This window comes from Dipodomys ordii, unplaced genomic scaffold, assembly GCF_000151885.1.
Source record: "Dipodomys ordii isolate 6190 unplaced genomic scaffold, Dord_2.0 Scaffold37, whole genome shotgun sequence".
NCBI lineage: Eukaryota > Metazoa > Chordata > Mammalia > Rodentia > Heteromyidae > Dipodomys > Dipodomys ordii.
Window position 1 is genome coordinate 4685438 of NW_012267253.1, and position 22222 is coordinate 4707659.

At 39.5% G+C, this 22222-nt stretch overlaps 1 protein-coding gene across 1 annotated transcript in view; it reads left to right on the top strand.

Moving 5' to 3' along the window:
* The first annotated feature begins 13410 nt into the window (after window positions 1-13410).
* Window positions 13411-22222, top strand: part of Plekhh2 (pleckstrin homology domain containing, family H (with MyTH4 domain) member 2) — a 105486-nt gene continuing 96674 nt past the window's right edge. The window contains exons 1-2 of the mRNA XM_013017888.1: window positions 13411-13443; window positions 21675-21804. Of these exons, the coding sequence (XP_012873342.1) occupies window positions 21682-21804 (123 nt within the window). The 5' untranslated portion in view covers window positions 13411-13443; window positions 21675-21681. The remainder of the gene's footprint in view (window positions 13444-21674; window positions 21805-22222) is intronic.

A 22222-nucleotide genomic window follows, 5' to 3' on the forward strand; every position in this document is an offset into this window, starting at 1 on the left:
CCGACAAAAAAAAAAAAGCTAATTATGTTCCATTTGCAAGGAAAGAGTGTGAGAAACAGAAAAATGAATTCTACATCTACACACACACAGAGCAGCATGTACATTGATTTCAACATAACGTGCATCCTTAACAATTTTATGAAACCGTACAATTAAAATGTCAGTTTTTCTGAATCCCCAAAGTACAAGAATGAAGGAGGGGTTGTTTCCTGGGTTAAACAAAACTTTTGCTCTTTTAAACAAGCAAGACAAATAATCTACATGAGGACCTCTCCTTCCTTTTGTTCTGATAGACTTCTCAAATGAATGATCTTGTTCATGTCAAAAATTTCCCCCAATTGGCATTGTACTCTAATTTCTTCCTGGTAAAATTATGTCATTTAGAAAATTCAGGGTATAAGTTATCATGTGAATAAAAAACATGGAGACAGGTGTTAGCCTGGTAGGTCCACAGTTTAACTTATTAAAATTCCATGAGAACAGCTGGGCACCATGGCTCATGCCTGTAATCCTAGCTACTCAGGAGGCTGAGTCCTGAGGATCACAGTTCAAAGCCAGCCGGAGCAGGAAAGTCCATGAGACTCTTATCTCCAATAAACCACCAGAAAACCTGAAGTGGCGCTGTAGCTCAAGCGCTTGCCTTGAGCTGAAAAGCTGAGGAACAGTGCTCAGGTGCAGAGTTCAAGCCCCAAAACCAACAACAAAAAAAGAAAAGAAAAGAAAATTCCATGAGAACTGAATGGCTTATGAGGAAGGTCATGGCTCTCTGTCTTTGAAGGCTGGCCGAGGAACAATTGTTGCTAATCTAGACCTGTATGAAATCTTCTGATTCAGTGTACAGGAACTTCAACAGAGAAGCTCTCAGGGAAACAAAGACAAAGGCTAGGGGAAAAGTCCCAAGTTTTATAAAGATCACCCAAGGAGAAATTTATTCAGACTTTCCAAGCTGGTCTGGGGAGACCATCATGCTCCTTAGCAATTGAGGCTAACTCAAAGACAACTTTACTAAATTATGCTATTCTTTCTGCCCAGTTTTCCTCTTACAGACAAACACTTAAATGCTAGCTGAGGGGGAAAATGATATTAGAGGGCTAGAAAATAATTTTGTCCAAGAACAATGCAAATCTGGTTTTTTAAAAAAAAGTTTTAGTCAGGCCTGGTAGCTCACATGTATAGTAGAAACTGCTTGGGGGCTTGTATGGGAGGACAGGCTGAGCCAGAAATTAGACACCAGCCTGGGCAGCATCACAAAAAGAGAGAGACTGAGAGAGAATGCAAAAGGTTGGGGGAAGGAAGGGGAAAGGAAAGGGAAGGGAAGGAGAGGGGAAGGGACAGAGGAGGGAAAGGAGGAAAGGAAAGGTTAGGAGGGAGAGAGAGGGAGAAGTAAGGGGAGGAGAGGAGAAATCCAAGAGATCTTGTTTTGTGAAACAAATCAAACCCATTCTGGAAGGGCTTCAATGAAGTACTGAAATCAACTCAGTTTATGTACGTGAGAAACAGAGGAGCTCTGATATAGATCCTAGTAGTGAATTGTGGATCCTGCTCCAAGGCCACGAAGGCTCAAGTGAATCTGGTTGAACTATTGTCAGTTCCCTATGTGTAAAGACTATTAGGAACACACGCTTTGAGGACTCTGACATCTCAATAAGCGGACATAAAAAGGACTTTTTATTGTATGTGGATTTTAATCAAGCAAATGAGGCAAAATGTTAACAATAAGAGAATCAGGTAAAATTCACACAGGTTTTCTGTAGACAATCCTATTTCATGCAATCTCCCCTTTTAATTTGGAAAAATAATGAATGTAGTACATCTAAATCACATTGACACTAAAAAACTAACTTGAGAGCCAGATTTTTGTGGTACAGGAGCTGTCTAGGAATTGAGGGTTTTTTCCTAATTAGTATTATTAAGTAGTAAAGGTAGCCAGGTGTGGTAACTTATGCCTATAATCATAACTAATCAGGAAGTGGAGATAGGAAGATCACAATTCTTGGCTAACTCAGGCAAAAAGTTCATAAGACCCCCATCGCAACTATTAAGAGCTGGCGTTGGTGATACACACCTGTCATCCCAGCAACTTGGGAAGTGTTAATTATGTGGATTATGACCCAGGCCAGCCTAGACATAAAAATAAGATCCTACTTCATGAATGACTAAAGTAAAAAGAATTGAGTGCATGGTTCTTAATAAGCACAAGGCCCTGCTGGAGTTCAAACTCCACTAACCCAAAAGAGGAGGAGAAGGTAGAGCAAGAGGCAAGAAGAGAAGAAGAGAGAGAGGGAAGAGAGAGCTGGGCATGGTGGCATGGTAGCATGGGCATATGGCATACATGGTATCACATATGTGTGTGTGGTTTTATATATATATATATATATATATACATCTATATGGTAATTCTTTGATTATTATTGATACTCTTATCTGAACAGAGGGAAGACTAGAGCCAGGTTAAAGTTGTAACTGGTAAGAGGCAGCAGAAACAAAGAGAGTTTCAGTACTTTTTTGTGGTTTGAATTGTGTTCATTTTGTTTATATTGTTAAAATCATGCAGTAGCATTTCTGTGTTTGGTTGTGTGGATGTTGGTCTCAGTGCATCAAAGTAATAGAGTGATCTTGTCAAGTGTGCACGTTGTGTTAAATTGTTTTTGTCCAATAACTGTGACATGACATCTAGTGTCTCTCTTGCAGCTCAAGTTTGAGATGAAATGTCAGACTATTCTTCATATTTTTTGGTGGTACTGGGATTTAAACTCAGGGCCTCACATTTGGGAGGCAGGTACTTTACCACATGAGCTATTCCAGAATCTTTTTTTTTTGCATTGGCTATCTTCAAATTAGTGTTTTATTTTATGCCCAAGTCCTATCTAGGATATAGGTCATCCTATTTGTACTTCCCCAAGTAGCTTGTATGACAAGCATGTGCAATTGTGTCCAGCCATTGGTGGTGCCCAGCCATTTTTCCTGGGCTGGTCTTGCACCAAGACTCCTTTATCTCCCAAGTAGCTAGAACTAAAGGAGTAATCAACCTTGTCAGATGCTGCTCTTTCCTCAGTTAAGGTAAAAACTGAGAACTGACCACTGGAGTATAACAATGTTAAGGTCAGATGAAAGGGAATTTTTCTTCTTGGAGCTTTAAATACACATAGAACAAAACTGAAGGCCATTTTGTTTAAAAGGATTAAGTATTTTTTAATGATACATACATAAAAGACAAAGGCTTCCTAATATAATAATTACCTAACTCTACAATAGCAAGAGAATGGTTAAATCAATTAGGGAACTCTATATTAACAACTCAACAAAAAATTTTTTCTGCTGTGTGTAGCAGTTCACACCTGTAATCTCCATATTTGGGAAGTGGAAGCTAGAGAATTGAGAGTTCAAGGACGGTTTGAGCTATATATTGAGATCGTATTGTAAGAAAAAGGGAAAGTTTCCAAATAATAATTAAAAACAAGGAAAATAACTGTACTGGCATGTAAAAGCAAGGCAAAATTGTAAATTCAACATAATCACATATATTAAGGGAATTCAATGCTTTATTTATTTTTTTTGTTTTTGTTTATGTTTGGCCTGTCCTGGGGCTTGAATTCAAGGCCTACGCTCTGCCCCTAAGCCTCTCTGTGCTCAAGGCTAGCACTCTGCCACTTAAGCCACAGTGCCACTTCTGGCCTTTTCTGTTTATATTGTACTGAAGAATCAAACCCAGGGCTTCATGCATGCTAAGCAAGCACTCTACCACTAAGCCACATTCCCAGCCACTGTGTGTGTGTTTTTTAAAGACTGAAAATTAACATAGGTCCCATGGTTTCCCTAATTTGTAATATCTAGTATATGTATGAGTCAAGCGGAAAAGGTCAGATAATGTGATGTCAGGAAAATGAACCGTTAGATGTGTATTTTAATGTTTTTTTCTTTCACGCATGTGTATCTAATGCATTTATAAGATTATCTCTTTGTTGCTTTGTATGTCCCTCCCCCACAGTATAACCCCTGCTTTCACTATATTTGATGTCAGTATAACTTGTGGAGGAGATGGGGAAAAACCAGTTGTTTAAGGATACAGGTGGACCCGTTGCAACAATGAGAAGTACAAGTTGTCATGTCCAAAATGAGCTTTACAACGTCGGTGCGGGGGGGGGGGGGGGGGGGGAAGGAGAAGGATGAGAAGGATTGGGATTGGGGGGGAGGGGGGAGGCTGGGAAGGGATGTGAAGGGTAAACAAAGGAGGAGGCTGCAATGCTTGGTAAGAAATGTACGCATTATCCTGCCCATGTAATTGTAACTCCTCTGTACAGTATGTTCACAAATAAAATTAAATTAAATTAAAAAATAAAAAAATAAAAAAAGACTGAAAATTACAAAAAGTATTTATGAGTGAGGTGTTGTGGATAATTTGTTTTCTTTCTTGCTCTCTATAGCTTTTCATACTATCCAATGAAGATGAGTATTTCTTTTATAATCAGGAATCAAAATGTAAACATGGCAAAAGAATGCTTTTTTAAGAAGTTTGACATGAGTTTTTCAAGAAGTACCAATCTGAGCATATAACAGAATTGTAGCAATAAAGTTCAAAGTGTAAATCTACCACGTGAATTTGATTAAGAAAAGGAAAAATTAAAAACAGATGCAAATAATTACTTTCTCATTTCAATTGTAAGTTCAGAATGTAATTGGCAAGTCATCTCAAGTTAAGTTGAGTAGGTTTAGAGAGAGGTTCAGAGGCTCTTGAGTACAACAGGACATTGACTCTCTTCTGTTCCTACATTCAGACCTGTCTCACTTTTTTAAAACTTTATATTTATTAATTTTTATTTATTTTTACAAAGGGATTTCAGTTCCAGAAGACGATAAAGTAGAAAGGATGTTGATAAATGTCATCCCTTCCATGTTCTCCCCCATCTTTCCCCATCCCATCCCCACTGTCACATAGTTTAATTTTCACATAATGTACACTGAATGTAACGCCTGTGTCACTTTTACATTGCCCTTACTGCATCTTCCTACAGTGTATCCATTACTATTCAAATAAATGCACCTTGCAAGTTTCTAATATCTGTCAAACACGCTAGGATTGTACTTTATTTAGTTCACTGGAAACTGCTATCCTTTTAACCTACCAAAGGTTTCCATGAGACATATGTTAAAAATCTTGTTCCTTAACACTCTAGTGTTAGCTGTTAGAATTCCAGACTCAACTAATGCTAGAGCACTTAATCTGTAACTGGTCAAGATGACTCAATCTCCCTCATGCTCACAGACTAGTGCCTCCCATGGATTTGGTTCAGACTGCCAACCTCACCACCACTCAACAATGGGGTAACCATTGTTCAATGCCTACCTTCTCACTGAGTGCTATTACCAACAAGGGGGACTGCAGCATTCTTAAGGCCTTTTGAAAATTCCTTATCATTTTATGGTTACTACATACACAGAACACAATAATGTTCTTTTTTTTTGGGGGGGGGGTTAGGTCGTGGGGCCTGAACTCTGGGCCTGGGTGCTGTCCCTCAGCTCTTCAGCTCAAGGCTAGCACTCTACCACTTGAGCCACAGTGCCACTTTCAGGCTTTTTTCTTTTTTCTTATGTGGTGCTGAGGAATCGAACCCAGGGCCTCATGCGTGCAAGGCAAGTGCTCTACCACTGAGCCACTTTCCCAGCCCCACAACAATGTTCTTATACCACATCTTTTCTCTGAGTTAGGGGATATCGTGTTGTTTTGTTGTAGTCTTTGTTCCTATACGTCCAGTTAAATTTTCTTGTAATCATAGAAAGAAAGAACAAATGAAAGGAAGGAAGGAAGAAAGGAAGGAAGGAAACAAGGGAGAAAGAAAGAAGTCAGAGAGACCAAGACATAGACTGATTTCCTCTGTCTGCTCCAGGGTTTAACACTTTTCTACTTATGGTCACCATATTCTTATGGGATGTTTCTTTTCAGTGCATTTTGTTGTTGTTTGTGGTCTCGTGTGTATGTGTGTGTGTGTTTCTTCATGAATCCTAACCAAACCATCTCTGAGTATTCTTCCCTCTGATTGTATAGTTCTTTTTCTCTTTTTGGACATCTAAAAACAAACGATGCTCGAAATAAGTTCTACTCTACACTTAACTTTGCCCTCTGTACTAACTTATTTTCTCTTTGTGATCTTAGCAATATCCATTAAACTCATAAGCTCCAACAGTCCTGGCCCTGGCCTGGTAGTGCATGTGGCTGCTGCTCACACCTAATCAGTGACAGTGGGGGCCCAGTGAAGTGAGGTGGGAGAGAGTTTTGCTTTTACTGTAGACTTAAATGATTGAGCAAGCCATTTTGCCCAGAGAACTGGGATACATTGCTCTAACTCAGGTATGGTTTCTTGTGCTAGAAGCTTAACTCCCCCCAGTGATGGTGTTGGTATTATAGAAGCTTTTAAACGGCTAGGAATGTGACTCAGTGGTAGAGTGCTTGCCTAGCATGCATGAAGCCCTGGGTTCGATTCCTCAGTACCACATAAACAGAAAAAAGCCAGAAGTGGCAGTGTGGCTCAAGAGCTAGAGTGTTAGCAATGAGCAAAAGAAGGTCAGGGACAGTGTCCAAGCCCTGAGTTCAAGCTCAGGGCTGGCAAAATAAAAATAAAAGATGATACCATATGGAACAATGCTAGGTTATGGAGCTCCACCTTCATGCTGTCTCAGGACAGAAATGTTTGGGTCTTCTAGGAGTGGATTTGTTGCCTTGAGACTGAGCTATTATAAAAAAAGAAAAATGGCAGGATTGCTTCCAGTCTCATCATGTGATATCTCTCTCCTCACACCACAATGTCATCTGCAATGTTGTGACATAGTCAGAAGGTCCTCAGGAGAGTCTAAATCAATGGGGACCCTCAATCTTGGAATTTTAACCTCCAAAACTGTGAACTAAATTAACCTCAGACATTTTTACATTATGTAGAACCAGACATTTTGTTATAGTAAACCAACATGGGCATATACCAATTAAGCCATCTCCATGGTTCACTCTACTGGGAGGATTAGATTGTCTGTCCTCTTGTTTCCAGAGCTCCTTTTTTTTTTTTTTCCAGGGCTGAGGACCGAACCCAGGGCCTTGCTCACGCTGGGCGGGCGCCCTTCCGCTGGGCTAACCCCCCAGCCCCTCCAGGGCTCCTTTTATACCTAGGCTTTTACTGCAATCAGCTGGAGAGAGTTTGTTTCTACCAGCCTTCTTTCTTTTCCACAATGATCTCTTCCCTTGTCTTTGATATATTTCCCCAGTTGTTGGAGTTTCCACTCTGCTCCAGAAGCCACATGCTCATTCTAGTAGAGCCAGTATCTCCTCTTTGTTTCTCTTTTTTATTTCATTTGTGATTGGATTAAAGAGGTGGCCTCTTCCCTGGTATTTACTCATCTCCCTATCTCTTCTCTTTTGAACTCCTCTGGCCTTTTTCTCAGTATGCTGAGTGGCCAGAAAACATTCAACAATTTATATAATCTCCACTCTGTGAAGATTACCTTAAAATGCATACTCAAACCCAAGCTCGTCTCCTCAACTCAACCTGATTAATTTTCTAAAATTTTACTGATATATCCCAGGCTGTGCTTACCACCTCAGGCCAGATTTCATTCATCTTCCCCTTAACTAGTTCTTTGCTTCTCTACTTTGGCTAAATGCACCATCATTTCCCAGTAATGCAGAAAAATCCTCCCAACCATGATATTTCCTCCTAATCAATTGTCAGACTGTATAGATTCCATTTCTTAAAAGCAGTTGAGATACAGGAAATGCCAGTTTCTGTAAAGCCAGACATTCTCATTTCATTACTTAATGTCACTGTGAATTTTGGCCAGTTATTTAGCCTTGCTCTGGAGCAAGCACTTTGGCCAGTGCCTGGGGTATGTGCCATCCGTTACTATGGTGAGCTCCAAAACTTTTTCTTTTCTCACACAACCTCCATCTTTTTTTTTTTTTTTTTTGCCCAGCTCCGTGATTTATTTTAAAATGGCCAATCACTGGGCCTGAACAAATGCATTATTATTTACATTTTAATTAGCTTATAATAATTGTACAAAGAGAAATTGCTGTGATATTTCCATATATGTACATAATGTATTTGATCAAATTGTTCCCCTCTATTTCTCTCTTATTCCCTTTAATTTTATTGTGAACATACCATACAGAGGGATTACAATTATATGAGCAAGTAATGAGTATATTTCTTATCAAGCATAGTTGCCTCCTTTGTTTCCCCTTCCCATCCCTTCCCATCTCCCCCTACATCCTTCCCTCCTCCCCTCCCCCGTGCCAAAGTTGTAAAGTTCGTTTTTCGACATAATGACTTGTACATCTCATTGTTGCAATGGGTCCACCTGTATCCCTATTTAATTTGTTTTTCCCTTCCCCTCCACAAATTATAACAACATCAAATACAGTGAAAACAGGGGTTATACCGTGGGGGAGGGACATAAAAAGCAACAAAGAAATCATCTTATAAATATGTTAGAAACAATAGCAAGAAAGAAAAACCATTTGAGTCCTTATCTTGGGGTTCATTTCCCTAACATCAACTTATCCGACCGTTTCTGCTGGTCTCAGACATATACTGGTAATTACAAATAAGGGAAACCATGGGACCTATGTTTCTTTAGGCCTGGCTTACTTCACTTAATATAATTTTCCAAGTCTTTCCATTTCCTAACAAATGGGGCAATGTCTGTCTGGTCTTCATCTGTCCCACGAAAGACGGATGGGTTCGGAGGAAAGGTAAGTGCGGCAGCTGGCCTGTTCCCCAGCCTCCCTCTGCCCCAGAGAGGCAGTGACACAGCGGGGAATCAAGTCAAGCAGGAAAACTCGTTTATTAACACAGAGAAAGCCCTTTTTAAACCAAAAAAGAGCGGGTGGCATGGCAGGGGAGGAAAAGGAACCAATCACTGTCAAGGTCACACCCTATCATGCACCTAAGCTTCCATGGGCTGGTTACACTGGTTACACACTGAACGAAAGCAAATTGGGCTCTGCCCACTCAACTCCCTCTCAGCGCCATCTTTGCTGCCCATGTGCTCCACAGATGTCATTCTTTCTGATGGTGGCATAGAATTCCATTGTGTATCTATACCACATTTTCTTGATCCATTCATCTACTGAGGGGCATCTGGGTTGGTTCCATATCTTAGCTATGGTAAATAATGCTGCAATAAACATTATTGTGCTGGTAGCGTTAGTGTGGTCTTGTTTGTGATCATTTGGGTAAATGCCCAAAAGTGGGATTGCTGGGTCATAGGGGAGCTCTATGTGGAGTCTTTTGAGGAAACTCCATACTACTTTCCAAAGTGGTTGAACAAGTTTACACTCCCACCAACAATGCAGTAAGGTTCCCTTCTGTCCACATCCCCTCCAGCATTTGTTGTTATTAGAGTTCTTGATTATAGCCATTCTAACTGGGATGAAGTGGAATCTCAATGTTGTTTTGATTTGCATTTCTTTGAGCATTTCTTCATGAGTCTATTGGCCATCCTTCTTTCCTCTTCAGAGAAGTTTCTTCTCAGAGAAGTTTCCCACTTATTTATTGGGAAATTGTTTCTTTGAGGATTTGTTGCTGGGGGATTTAATTTTTTGAGTTCCAGGTATATTTTAGATATGAGACCCTTGTCCATTATATGGCTAGTGAAAATCTTCTCCCAAGCTGCAGGCTTTCTATTGATCTTGCTAGCTATGTCCTTTGCCATGCAGAAGCTCTGCAATTTCATGCAATCCCATTTGTCCAACTTTCTTTGATTTGTTGTGTTTCTGGGTCTATTAAGAAAATTTCGGCCTGTGCCAAGGAGACCTAGGGTTTCTCCTATTCTGTCCTGTAATGTTTTCAGAGTATCTGCTTTGACAGTGAGGTCTTTGATCCATTTGTAATTGATTCTGGTGCAGGGTGATATATAAGGATCTAGCTTTAGTTTTCTACAAGTGATTAACCAATTTTGCCAGCACCATTTACTGAAGATACAGCCTCCATCTTATTTTCACCATGAGCATCACAGTCCTCTCTTCATCTCAGAGTTCCTTCACCTCCTGATTTTCTCTTTTTCTCATCATCCTAGATGATGTTGCTTTTATACACCATCTCTGCAATGAAGCAGCCATCAGCATGACCAGTTAGGGAGTTGGTGCTCTTTGAATTCACTCCTCTTTTCTAATCCTTCTCTCTACTCTTGCCACATGTGATGTTCAATACTTCAAACATTCCCACTCTTGGAATAATATCATTGTAACCTTGCTGCTCAAAATATATCCTTAGAGGGAGAATGATGAAAGGGGTGACATTAGTCAAGATGCATTGTACTCGTAAACTGACATGTTGAACGACTTTGTACAACGACTTAAATTCTTTTAAATGCATCCCTAGGGCTTGTTAGAAATGCAAAACCTGGACTGGGAATGTGCTTAGTGGTAGAGTGCTTCTTAGCATGCATGAAGCCTTGGGTTCGATTCCTCATACACATACACGGAAGTCGTGCTGTGGCTCAAGTGGTAGAGTGCTAGCCTTGAGCAAAAGAAGCTCAGGGAAAGAGTGCTCAGACGTGAGTTCAAGCCCCAGAACTAGAAAAAAAAAAAAAGCAAAACGTTAGCCGCTTCCCAGATTGACCTTGAATCTGCTTTTTAACAAGCAGATTTAACAAGTGAGAAACCCTTTCCTTACTTTTTTCTTTCTAGCTGCCTCATATAGTATTCATCTCCTTGCTCATTGTGCCCTGCCTCTATAGCTTTCATAAGCCCTATTGCTGTCTCAGGCTTCTGTTTACACAGGGCCTGGAACCTGTGGTTCCCATTTGGAGAGCCTATCACATCAACTTGCTTTTACTGAGTCATGTGATAACTTGTAGTTTTCTTTCAGGGCATCTAATGCAAATTATAATTATAAATTGTATATTTACTTCTTGTGCATTTTTCTTCCTAGATAGCAACTCTCTGAAGATTAATATTTAAAAGAAATACCTAGTTTGCTCATTCTTAATTCTTCATAACTTACTATAACCTCTAGAATATAAAAAGTATTTAATAAAATGCATTTTGCCACCTTTGTTCATTTGACAAATATTTAATGTTTCTATGGTGTGTGAGGCACTGTGCTAGATGGTAAGCAGTGTTTTTTATTTCCTGGTACTTCCAGAATAGTAGGGGAAGTAGTCAATTAAATAATCACAAATATATAGGATATTACAACTGAGGCAAATGAGCACAAAACAAAGGTTATTTTCCCTCTTCTGCTACTCAATGTAGAAGCATAAAAGTCAACAGGTCTTTTATTTTCATGTACAGAAAATATTTGAGATATAATTCCTATAGCATACAATTTACCCATTTAAACTGTACATATTTATAGGTTTTAGTATATTCACAGAGTTGTGCACCCAGTACTATAGGTTTTAGGGTGCTTTCATTCCTTAAAAAGCAACCTCATTTCGTTTGGCCATGACTGGCCAAGGCTATCCAGGACAACTACTAATCTACTTTCTGTCTCTCTGATTTTGCCTTTTCTGATCATTTCATATAAATGGAATCATAGAATATGTATTCTTTTGTGAATGACTCCTTTTATTTAGCACAATGTTTTCAAAGCTTATCCAATGTGTATCATATATCAGGATGTAATTTCTTTCTATTGCCTAATAATATTCCATTATATTACGGGCTTGTTTGTTTTTTGCCTAGCCAGAAACAGGATGCTGGTCCATTTTTCTGCTTCACTGCCAAACAAATCAGTTTGTCATGTTTCTAGAAAAAGGTGACAGTAAGTAAATGTTGGCTGAGTTTTACAAGGGTGGCAGCGGCTGTGTTTAGAAAGCTGCTTTTCATGACTGATTTTATTCACTCAGTTCTCCTAGTCTGTTTAGTATTTCTGACTCACAAACGGAAGTGATTCTATTTTGGCATTCTTTCTTTCTTTCTCCCCCTTGGTCTCTACTGACTTGCTGTGTTAAATTATGCAAGTTACTTAAACTCTGTTTACTTAACTCCTGCCTGCTCTGTAAAATAAGCACAGATCAGCTTGCTTGTTTGCCAAGGCTGTTTGGAGACAATTTTTCATATGATATGCATCATCAGCTTCCACAGAAGGCAAAAGGAATTTGATGTGTGGGGGTAGTCTGGGATCCAGTCCAAAATTAGTGCTCATCTGGAAGAAATATGGAAGCCTGATACTCGCTTGCTGGCCTTTTCCTTGTTTTCATTTATTGCCTTCCCTCTGAGAGACTTTGTAAATTTCTAGGTGTTTTTTTTTCTTTATGAGATAAGCTAAAACAAAAAAAAAATTGAAGTGGAAAAAACCTGATACCTTCTATTGGCCAACCATGAATCTAACAGAGTAATTTGTGTGACCTAGTTTTATGACCTGGGGAAGGATTACCTATAATATCGAAAAATTACCCTCTCCCTCCCTGATCTCTGTAGATTCCAGCTTGGGATGTGAAATTCAACTACATTTATATTATCGTTTATCTACTTATGCAAAATGCTCTGAACTGGGTGCTAAGGAGGATAGGAAAAGAAAGAACTCGAATCCTTGCTCTTTGTAATGGAAAGATAATGGGGGGGCCCACATAAGGTAGAGAAGGAGTAAGTGCCAAGATGGACAAAAATCTAGATATTCAGGGAGTAAGCAGAAGAAATTTCGGCTAAGTGGGGGACAGGTATAGTCACAGAGTTTTTGTTTTTTTGTTTTTGTTTTTGTTTTGCCGGGCATGGGGCTTGAACTCTTGCTGTCCCTCCTCTCTTCAGCTCAAGGCTAGCAATAGATATTGTTTTTGAGCCGTGTTTTACGACTAGATTGTACTTTTAAAGGTAAGGGAATCGAAAATAGTACAACGGACTTCCTTGCAGGGGAGGGAAGGCATACAGCTCTAGTCTGAGAGGTGTGAAAAGCATCTATAAAAACTAAATTTGAAGTTAGGATGGAACACTTCATAGCAGGCAAGAGGATCTGTTCTTGATCATTTAAGCAATAGGAAATCAGTAAAGGTTCTTGGCAAAGTGCATATCAAAACTTCTTAAGAACTATTAAGCTGGCAGGAGGATGAAGGGTTGATTGGCAAGAGGAGAAAATTTAGGCTGGAAGACTAAGCAAGTGGCTGGTACAGCAGTCCATTCGAGGCAAAAGGAATGAAAGGGAAGGTGACAGACCGCTAAAACACGGGTCTGAGATCCAAGTGTAGGAAGAAGGCTTGAGGGTACTCTTGGAACAGAAATCCCACTTGGGGTCGAGTGGGAGGAGCCAAAACTATAGCTACACCCTCCAGTGACGCAAGATGGTCGGCTGAGACATTCGATTGGCTATACTAGCTGCCAATCTATAGAAGAGGCGGTGCCTACCCATTTGGGGCTCCGAGAGGCGGGACCAGAGCAGGCTGAAAGACCCGAGAGCCAGAGCTTGGGACCAGTCGCCGGTAGGAGTTGGAGTGCTGCCGCCAGATCCTGTAGCAGAGGTAGGCAGATGGGAAGGACTGGGAGCTAGGAGAGATCTCAGTGCTTCTTCCAACCCCAGGGGTCCCCGCCCCCTCAAGGGCGCGCTGTGTCTTGGGGTCTCCGAGCCGAGGATGGGGCAGCGGATGGAGCAGGCGGGCAAGGGCCGGGAGGACGGAGCGGGCGGGCGCCGGACGCGGCCCCGCGCCTCGGGTGGCAGCCGGGGTCTGCGTCCCCCCTACATCTGCAGGAGTGGGCGGGGAAGGTGGGGGAGGTGGTCCGCAGCCCTACGTCCCGGGGGCTCCTGTGACGTTTTGTTTGAAAACCCGGGCCCGGGCTCGGGCACCTGGCGGGCGGTGCTGGGGGCGCAGCGGGGCAGCCCCGCGTCCCCGCGCGGAGGGACCCACGCCGTTCACGATGCCGCGGCGCGGCCTTGGCTTCGGGGGAGCTCCACTGTGAGCCTGGGGAGGAAAAATCCACGAACTTCTCACTCTTTACACCTGCGCTGCGGGGGTCGGCTGAGCGCACCAAAGTGACTTCCCCGGAGGCAGCTCTGCCCCTGACGTTAGTACAGCATTTTTTCATTCTAAGACGGGACGTTTTAAACGTGATTTTCCGTGGCCCAAACGGGGTGGGAAGAGACATTGACCTTCTTGCAGGGTAAAAGCTCTGTGCGGTGCTACCTGCGGGTCACCCATTCCTTTGTAAAAATTCCAGTCTTTGCAAGCAGTGTGTACCCCTCAGGAGTGTGGATTCAGCTGCAAAAGTAGGCTGTCCTAACTGTGCCTCCAAAGGGCAGGCGTGGCCCAAGGAGGGGTTCCTAGGTGGTGGTGGTCAGCTTTGAACAAGGCATGCCTCAGTCTAGTTAAGAAAGACGTCTTTGCTGCTTTAGAAAGAAAAAGTGAAAAGGAAACACAGTTACATGGCCCAGTTAAGCTGTTCTTTGAGAGGAAAACTAAATGAGAGGTTGACCCCAAACTTCATGAGCATAGCCTAAAGAAATGAATTCTTCCTTTTTCTTTCCTTTTTGGGATTTGGAAGCGACACAGGAAGTCAGAGATTCAAAGAAAAGAGCATTCACTCCATAATTGTAAACAGTTGATTTTGTGTCCGTAAATATTTCCAAAAGTCATTGGAAGTATTTGGAAAACTAAGATTTCCACCCCCCCTCCCAAAAAAGAAGGTAGAGCACTTTCTAATTCAAAATCTAGAAATATTTATTTAGAAATTGGTGTAGCTCTCAAAGTTGTGTAGTTCTGTAATATCAGAAATATTGAAAAAGGAGGATGGATGTTGCTCAAAATAAGAATTCTTAACCCCAAGTAGTTTGGAGCAGCATTCACACAACAATTACTTTATATGTGTTAGCTAACAAACAAGGAAGTCAGGTGTCTAGATTGCATTGTGGATCATTAGGAAACCATTCTACGGTGTGTTTTTTTTTAAATTATGACCAAATTAATAGGGAATGCCAATTTAATAACATTCAAGGCTTTACAACTTCACTATAAAACATATACGTGCCATAACAAAAGAAATAAACAGGTGTGTTCAACTTTGAATTTATTTATTGTATTTTCTTCTGAGCAAATTACCTAGGTAAGATATATGTTCCATATTTTCACATTTGTAGTTAATGGTTATCTTTGAGTATTAGAGTTAATGGTGAAGTTCTTGGAAGGAATACACATATATAATGAATTTTTTAATGTGGCCCTAGTATGCATCCATCTAAATTGCTACTTTTCCTTTATTGCTTTATTTATTGAGTTTTGGTTCAGGAACCATAAAACTTACCATTTGAAAGTGTATAGTTCAGAGGATTTTAAGTATATTTGCAAGGTTGTGCAACCCTTGTTACTACCTAATTCTTGAATTTTTATTTTCATCCCCCTGGAAAAGAGAAGCCACACCCATTTAGTAGTCAGTCCTCATTGCTTTCCCCTCACAGCTCTTGTCATCCACTAACTTACTTGCTGTTTTTAGTTTTTTCCCCCTATTCTGTACATGTCATAGAAATGGCAAAATATAGCCCTTTTGTGTCTGGCATTTTTTACTTAGCATACTGTTTTCAAAGTTCATGCATTGTTGCAGAATGCAATCATCCATTATTCTGTTTATGTTCCTGAATAATGTACTATTGTATGGGTCACATTTTGTTTATCCATTTATCTCATCGGGTTGTTTCCACTTTTCAGCTATTGCAAATAATGGTGCTATGAACATTGTGCGCAGGTTTTGGTGTGGATAATGTCTTAATTTCTGTGGGTTTGTACTGGAATTGCTGGGTCTTAGAGTAACTTTATGTATAAACTTTTGAAGAACTACAAAGCCGCTCTAACATTTGTTTTCAGTACCACTAGCAATGTAATGAGGGCTCTAGCTTCCCAACATTCTCACCAACACTTGTTTGTATGTGCGCCCTTTCATTTTTGTTACATCTATCCTATTTGGTGAGAAGTACAGTGTTAGATTTTTCACTTTCCTTTTACATGCTCATATATATATATATGTATGTATGTATATACATATACATACATATATATATATATATATATATATATATTGGCAACACTGGGATTTGAATTCAGGGATTCACACTTTCAGCCCAATGAGCCCATTTGGAGCTACTTTGTCAAACCTTTATATCTTCATTAGTTTTGTGATAAGGGCTGGCATTATGCTAGGCTGGCCTGAGCTAAGATCCTACTATTTGTGCCTTTCCACATTGCTAGAATGACAGGGGACTCCACTGCACCCAGCTATTTATTAGTGGAGTTGGAATATTGAATATTTTTCCCCTAGCTTCCCAACCATGATCCCCACATCTCTACATTTTTGCCCCCTAAACAACTAGGATTATAAACTTGAGCCACTTAACCCAGCCCATTTAAGTCTTTTCATTGGAGAAATGTCTATTTGGGTGCATCACCTATGTTTATTGGGTCATCTTTTTATTGGTTCAGTTTTATGAATTATTTACATATTCTAGACACAAGTTCTTTATAAGATATATGACTTACAGAGATTTTTCTCCCATTTTATTGGTTATTTTTATACTTTTTTTTTTTTTGTCAGTTTTGGGGCTTGATCTCGAGGCCTGGGAATTATCCCTGAACTACTTTTTGATTAAGGCTAGCATTCTACCACTTGAGCCACAGCACAACTTCTGACTTTTTCTTTTCTTTTCTTTTTTGCCAATCCTGGGACTTGAACTCAGGGTCTGGGCTCAGTCCCTGAGCTTCTTTTGCGCAAGGGTAGCACTCTACCACTTGAACCACAGCAGCATTTCTAGCTTTTCTGTGTATGTAGTACTGAGGAATTGAACCCAGGACTTCACAAAGCATGCTAGACAAGCATGTTATCACTAAGCCACATTCCCAGCCTACAGCTTGCTTTTTCTGGCTTTAAAGTATGATCCCCTGATCTCAGCCTCCTGAGTAGCTAGGATTACAGGCATGATCCACAAGTACCAGACAAATTTATGCTTTCTTGATACTGTCCTTAGAAGCTCACAATTCTTAAGTTTTGATGAGGTCTAACAACAATTTTTTTTTTACCTGTGTTTTAGATCATATGTAAGAAAATGTTGCATAATTCTAGGTCATAAAGATTTACACCTGTTTTTTTTTTCTCAAAGTTTTAGTTTAGGTTTTTGACCTATTTTGTTTTAATTCATACATTTGGTATGAAGTAGGAGTGTGTTTGGTATGAAGTAGGAGTGCAAATTTATTCTTTTTTTTTTTTATTGGTTGTGGGACTTGAACTCTGTGCTTGGGCACTGTCCCTGCGTTCTTCAGCTCAAGGCGCATGCTCTACTGCTTGAGCCACAGCACCACTTCTGGTTTTCTAGTGGTTTATTGGAGATAAACCACTGGCTTTGAACCTCGATCCTCAGATCTCAGCCTCTTGAGTAGCTAGGATTACAGGCGTGAGCCATCGGTACCCAGCCAAATTCATTCTTTTGTCATATGGATATCCAGCTGCTTCAGCATTATTTATTGAAAATATTATTCTTTCCCCATTGAGTAGTAGTTTTTATACCTTTGCTAAAACAATTGTCTACAAGTTTTAAGGTGAGGTTTTACTACTATTTTTGGCTTTATTCCATGGATCTATAAGCCTGTCCTATGTACAGTCTTGAGTAGTATACCTTTGTAGTATACCTTGAATTGTGAATTGGTTATGCTTATTCATTTGAAAGTAGTGCCATCTTTACGAATTTAGTCTTCCAATCAATCCATGAGTATAAAATTTCTTCTTTTTTTTTTTTTGTCAGTCATGGGGCTTGAACTCTGGGCCTGGGCGCTGTCCCTCAGCTCTTCAGCTCAAGGCAAGCGCTCTACCATTTGAGCTACAGCGCCACTTCCGGTTTTCTGGTGGTTTATTGGAGATAGGAGTCTCACGGTCTCTCCTGCCCGGGCTGGCTTTGAACCACGATCCTCAGATCTCAGCCTCCTAAGTAGCTAGGATTACAGGCGTGAGCCACCAGCGCCCGGCAAAATTTCTTTTTCTTTTTCCTGCCTTCCCTCTTCAAACCCATGAATGTGAAATTCATTCATTCACTCCCTCATTCCTTCCCCTCCCTTTTTTTCTTTGACAATACTGGGGTTTAAACTCAGGACCTCATGCTTACAGGGCTGACGCTCTTACCACTTGAGCTACACTTTCAGCCCAATGAGCAGGTAGTTTCTTCTATTTATTTAGGTCTTTAATATCTTTCAATGATATTGTGCAGTTTCTAGGGTATAAGTTTACACCTGTTTAAATTTATTCTTATTTTATTCATTTTGATGCCATTGTAAATGTAATATTTTGATTTTTGGATTTTTCTTGCTAGGGTAGAGAAGAACAATTGATTTTTGTGTATTGATCTGGTTTTCTAAAGTCTTGCTTATCTCAATAGTTCTAATAGCTTTCCCTGTAACTCTCTATGTATATGATTATGTTGTCTTCAAATAGAGATAGATTTACTTCATTTCCAATCTAGATGCTTTCTTATTTTAATTTCTTGCCTGAGTGTGGATCTCTTTTACAGTGTTGAATAGAAGTAGTGAGATATCCTTGTCTTTTCCTGATTTTAGCACAAAAACTTTCAGTTACTTACCAGTTAGTATTAGTTGTGGATTTTTGTAGATATTCTTTATAAGGATGAAGAAATTCCCTTCTATTGCTAGCATGCTGACTGTGTTTATTATAAAAGGATTTTGTACCAAAAAGCCAGAATGTAGCTGTGGCTCAAATGGTAGAGCACAAAAGCTTAGGGACAATGTCTAGGCCCTGAGTTCATTTCTCAGCACTGGCACCAAAAAAAGGGGGAGTGGGGATTTGGGATTTATAGTATGTTTTTTTCTGTGTTAGTGAAATGATCATGTAATTTTTTTCCTTTATTTTTATTCATATGGTACATTACCTTGATTTATTTATATTTACTAAAAATTATGTAGTCTATGTTAATTAAGTAATTATTTTTTAAGTAATAAGGATTTGAATTCAAGGCCTTGCGACACTTATTAGCCTGGCATGATACCGCTAAGCCATGGCACAACCCTTTCATTTTTAAATAACACAGAATGTAGCTCAGTAGTAGAGCACTTGCCTAGCATGTACAAGGCTCTGAGTTCAATCCCAGCACCACAAACAAAACAAAACAAAAGAACAACGGTAGACACTTTATATCAGACCATAAATAACTTTTATACTTAATACAAAAATTAAACAACATGAAATAGTCTTTCTGTTGAATGATGCCTATAATCCAAGTAACTCAGGAGGCTGAGATCCTGAGGATCTTGGATCAAAGCCAGCCCAGGCAGAAAAGTCTAAGATATTTTTATCTCCAAAAATAGCCAGTAAAAAAACTGAGTTGAAGGTATGGCACAAGTGGTAGAGTGCCAGCTACAACATAAATCCCTGAGTTCAAATGCCAGTACCACCTAAAACAGGAGGAGGGAAGGAAAGAAGAAAGGAAGGAAGGAGTGCTCAGACTCCTGTATGTTATCATCTCCAGTTGTATTTTGGATCTAGTTCCTTTTTATTTTTAATATTTGTATCTATATTTTTCTCTGTCCCTTCTAAATTTTCTTGCTAATGAAGTTAACAGTAGAATGGAGAAAAAGTTCATGGGTGAAAAATTGCATTATTTTTTCAGAACCACAAGGAAGGAAGGAAGGAAGGAAGCAAGGAAGCAAGGAAGGAAGATTTAGCCACTAATCACTAATAGTAATAGCTAATATAAAACAATAATAAATTTTAATGAGAAATTAAAAATGTTAAATTTTATGTGGAAATATTCATTTATTTTAATAAAGCCCCTGGAGTTAAGTTTCTAAAAGAAACAGAAAGAATCATTTTTAGCTCTACAACAAGTTTTCCATAGACTATGGCTTTGATTCAAAGGCATGTGGAAGCTTTGAGATGCCTAAAGTGATTTTAATAAAAGTTATAGCTTTTGAAAACAGTTCTGTTTATACCAATTTATTTCTTTCTAAATTATTGAGTAATAAGGCTGAGAAGGGTTCGATTCCTCAGCACCACATAAGCAGAAAAAGCCGGAAGTGGTGCTGTGGCTCAAGTGGTAGAGCACTAGCCTGGTGGTGAATTGTTGAAGAACAGCACCTAGGCCCAGAGCTCAGGCTCTACGACCAGAAAAAAAAAATTGTTGGTGATTATGTCAGTCTTAATGTGAAAATGACTTAAAGCACAAAACAATATGCTAAGAAAAGAATCTAGTTTTGGGCTGGGAAAGTGGCTCAGTTGTAGAGTGCTTGCCTTGCATGCATGAGGCTCTGGGTTCGATTCCTCAACACCACATAAGCAAAAAGAAAAAAAAGCCGGGAGTGGTGCTGTGGCTCAAGTGGTAGAGCGCTAGCCTTGAGCTGAAGAACTGAGAGAAAGTGCCCAGGCCCAGAGTTCAGGCCCTGCAACCGGACCTCCCCCCCCAAAAAAATCTAGTTTTTAACAGCATACAGTTTTAAAAAATGGGTATTGGTTTAGGGAGGGAGATTTATTACCCTAATGCTATGGAAATAAACTTTGCTATATTTTTGTAGAACCAAAGAATAGAATAAACACCCTTCAACTGAACACTTCAACTCCAATACCATTGGGTTCTGAATGTTTCCCTATGATGTGTTCGTCACTGGGTCTTGTCTCCTGCAGGACATCCATTCTAATGCACAAATTTTCTCTTCATAGTAATGTAGAAATACATATCTAGGCTAGTTATAAAAATTGTCTAGTAAAACATTAATACATACTTAAAACTGCTTTCATGAATCCCAGAGCCAGAAACAATCAGGCTTCCAAAATCAAGTAACACTTGAGAATTTCAAAACCAATTCCCTGGCCTCTTCCCTTCAGTGCTTCTCCCTGGATTAATCTCCAAAAGGAAAGCTCATATCATGGAAACTATTGAGTTCACATTTCCTCAATATAAATGGCTCCAAATGTCATAATTATATGTTTTCTCTTCTTATGCCAAATAAAAATTATACAAACTTGTCTTAAGAGTAATAACTTACCTAGTTAAATATATCAAAGATCTTCTGTCTTGAGAGACTTAGTCTGGACTGGAAATTTAGAGTGGTACTAAGTAATAATTATAGAACAAGTAGAAAACATAATCATGCCATGATGTGATGTTTCATTAGATTATTTTATCATACTACCAATTGAATCAAATTGTGATACTTCTATAAAGTTTATGTGTGTGGTAAAATGATTAAAAGTTAAAAGTCTCATTTGTTGGGCAGAAGTAAATATAAGACTGTGCTGTGCTGTGTTATCACACTGTGCCAAGTTATTTTAGAAACAGCAGTATTTCAGTTGCTGACCACAACACCCCAGAGGAAAAATGGCTCATGGTTGTCAGGCTCTCTCTCTTCTAGATTGGGAAACAGAAAGGTTAAGTAGTGCAGCTGGTCTTCCATTCCATCTCTGGCCTCTTATCTCTCACTAAGTTCTGGCTTTTTGTTTTGTTTTTTGTTTTTGCTTATGTGGTGCTGAGGAATCGAACCCAGGGCCTCATGCATGCAAGGCAAGCGCTCTACCACTGAGCCACCTTCCCAGCCCTCTCACTAAGTTATTTGCATAAGATATGATAAGTTCTGGATTTTATCTTACAACTTAAAACTAATATCTGGATAGCATGAAACAGTGACTGCAGTTGTGTGCATTGGATTATTTGATGAATTATCTTCAATGGTAATGTGCTGTGTTGTTTGAATGCTTGCTTTTTTTTTTTTTTTTTTAGAATAAATATGGCAGAGCTTTCTGAGCCAGAAGGACCAGTAAATTGGAAAGAAAGATGTATGGCTCTGGAGTCTCAGCTCATGAAATTTAGAGTTCAAGCAAGCAAGATACGAGGACTCTTAGCAGAAAAAGTAAGCTTTTCTCCCTAAACTTTGCTATTAAGTGGTCAATTTCATATATATAACCTAACATCCCTATTTGGGGAAAATAAGCATTTTAAGTTAATGAATATAATATTTTACCAAGCATTTGAAACTGTACTTGGCACATTCTTTTGCTACTATTAGGGTGGATTGGGCACTGGAGAGGGAACACCATTATTTTATTTGCAAATGCTAGATTGTGTGATTGAATTTGGAGCTCATTTATTCCAGATAGAAAAGCTATAATGTATCTGATTTCATTACAGGAATTAAATAGCAGTTTAACATTCTAAATATTTAAGGATATCATTTAAGGTGATTATAGAGGAAAATTCCCTTTTGGTAGTAAAATATGCTTATTTTGTATTTAAAAGCGTGCCCCTGCCTAGGAATTTATATCAATTAA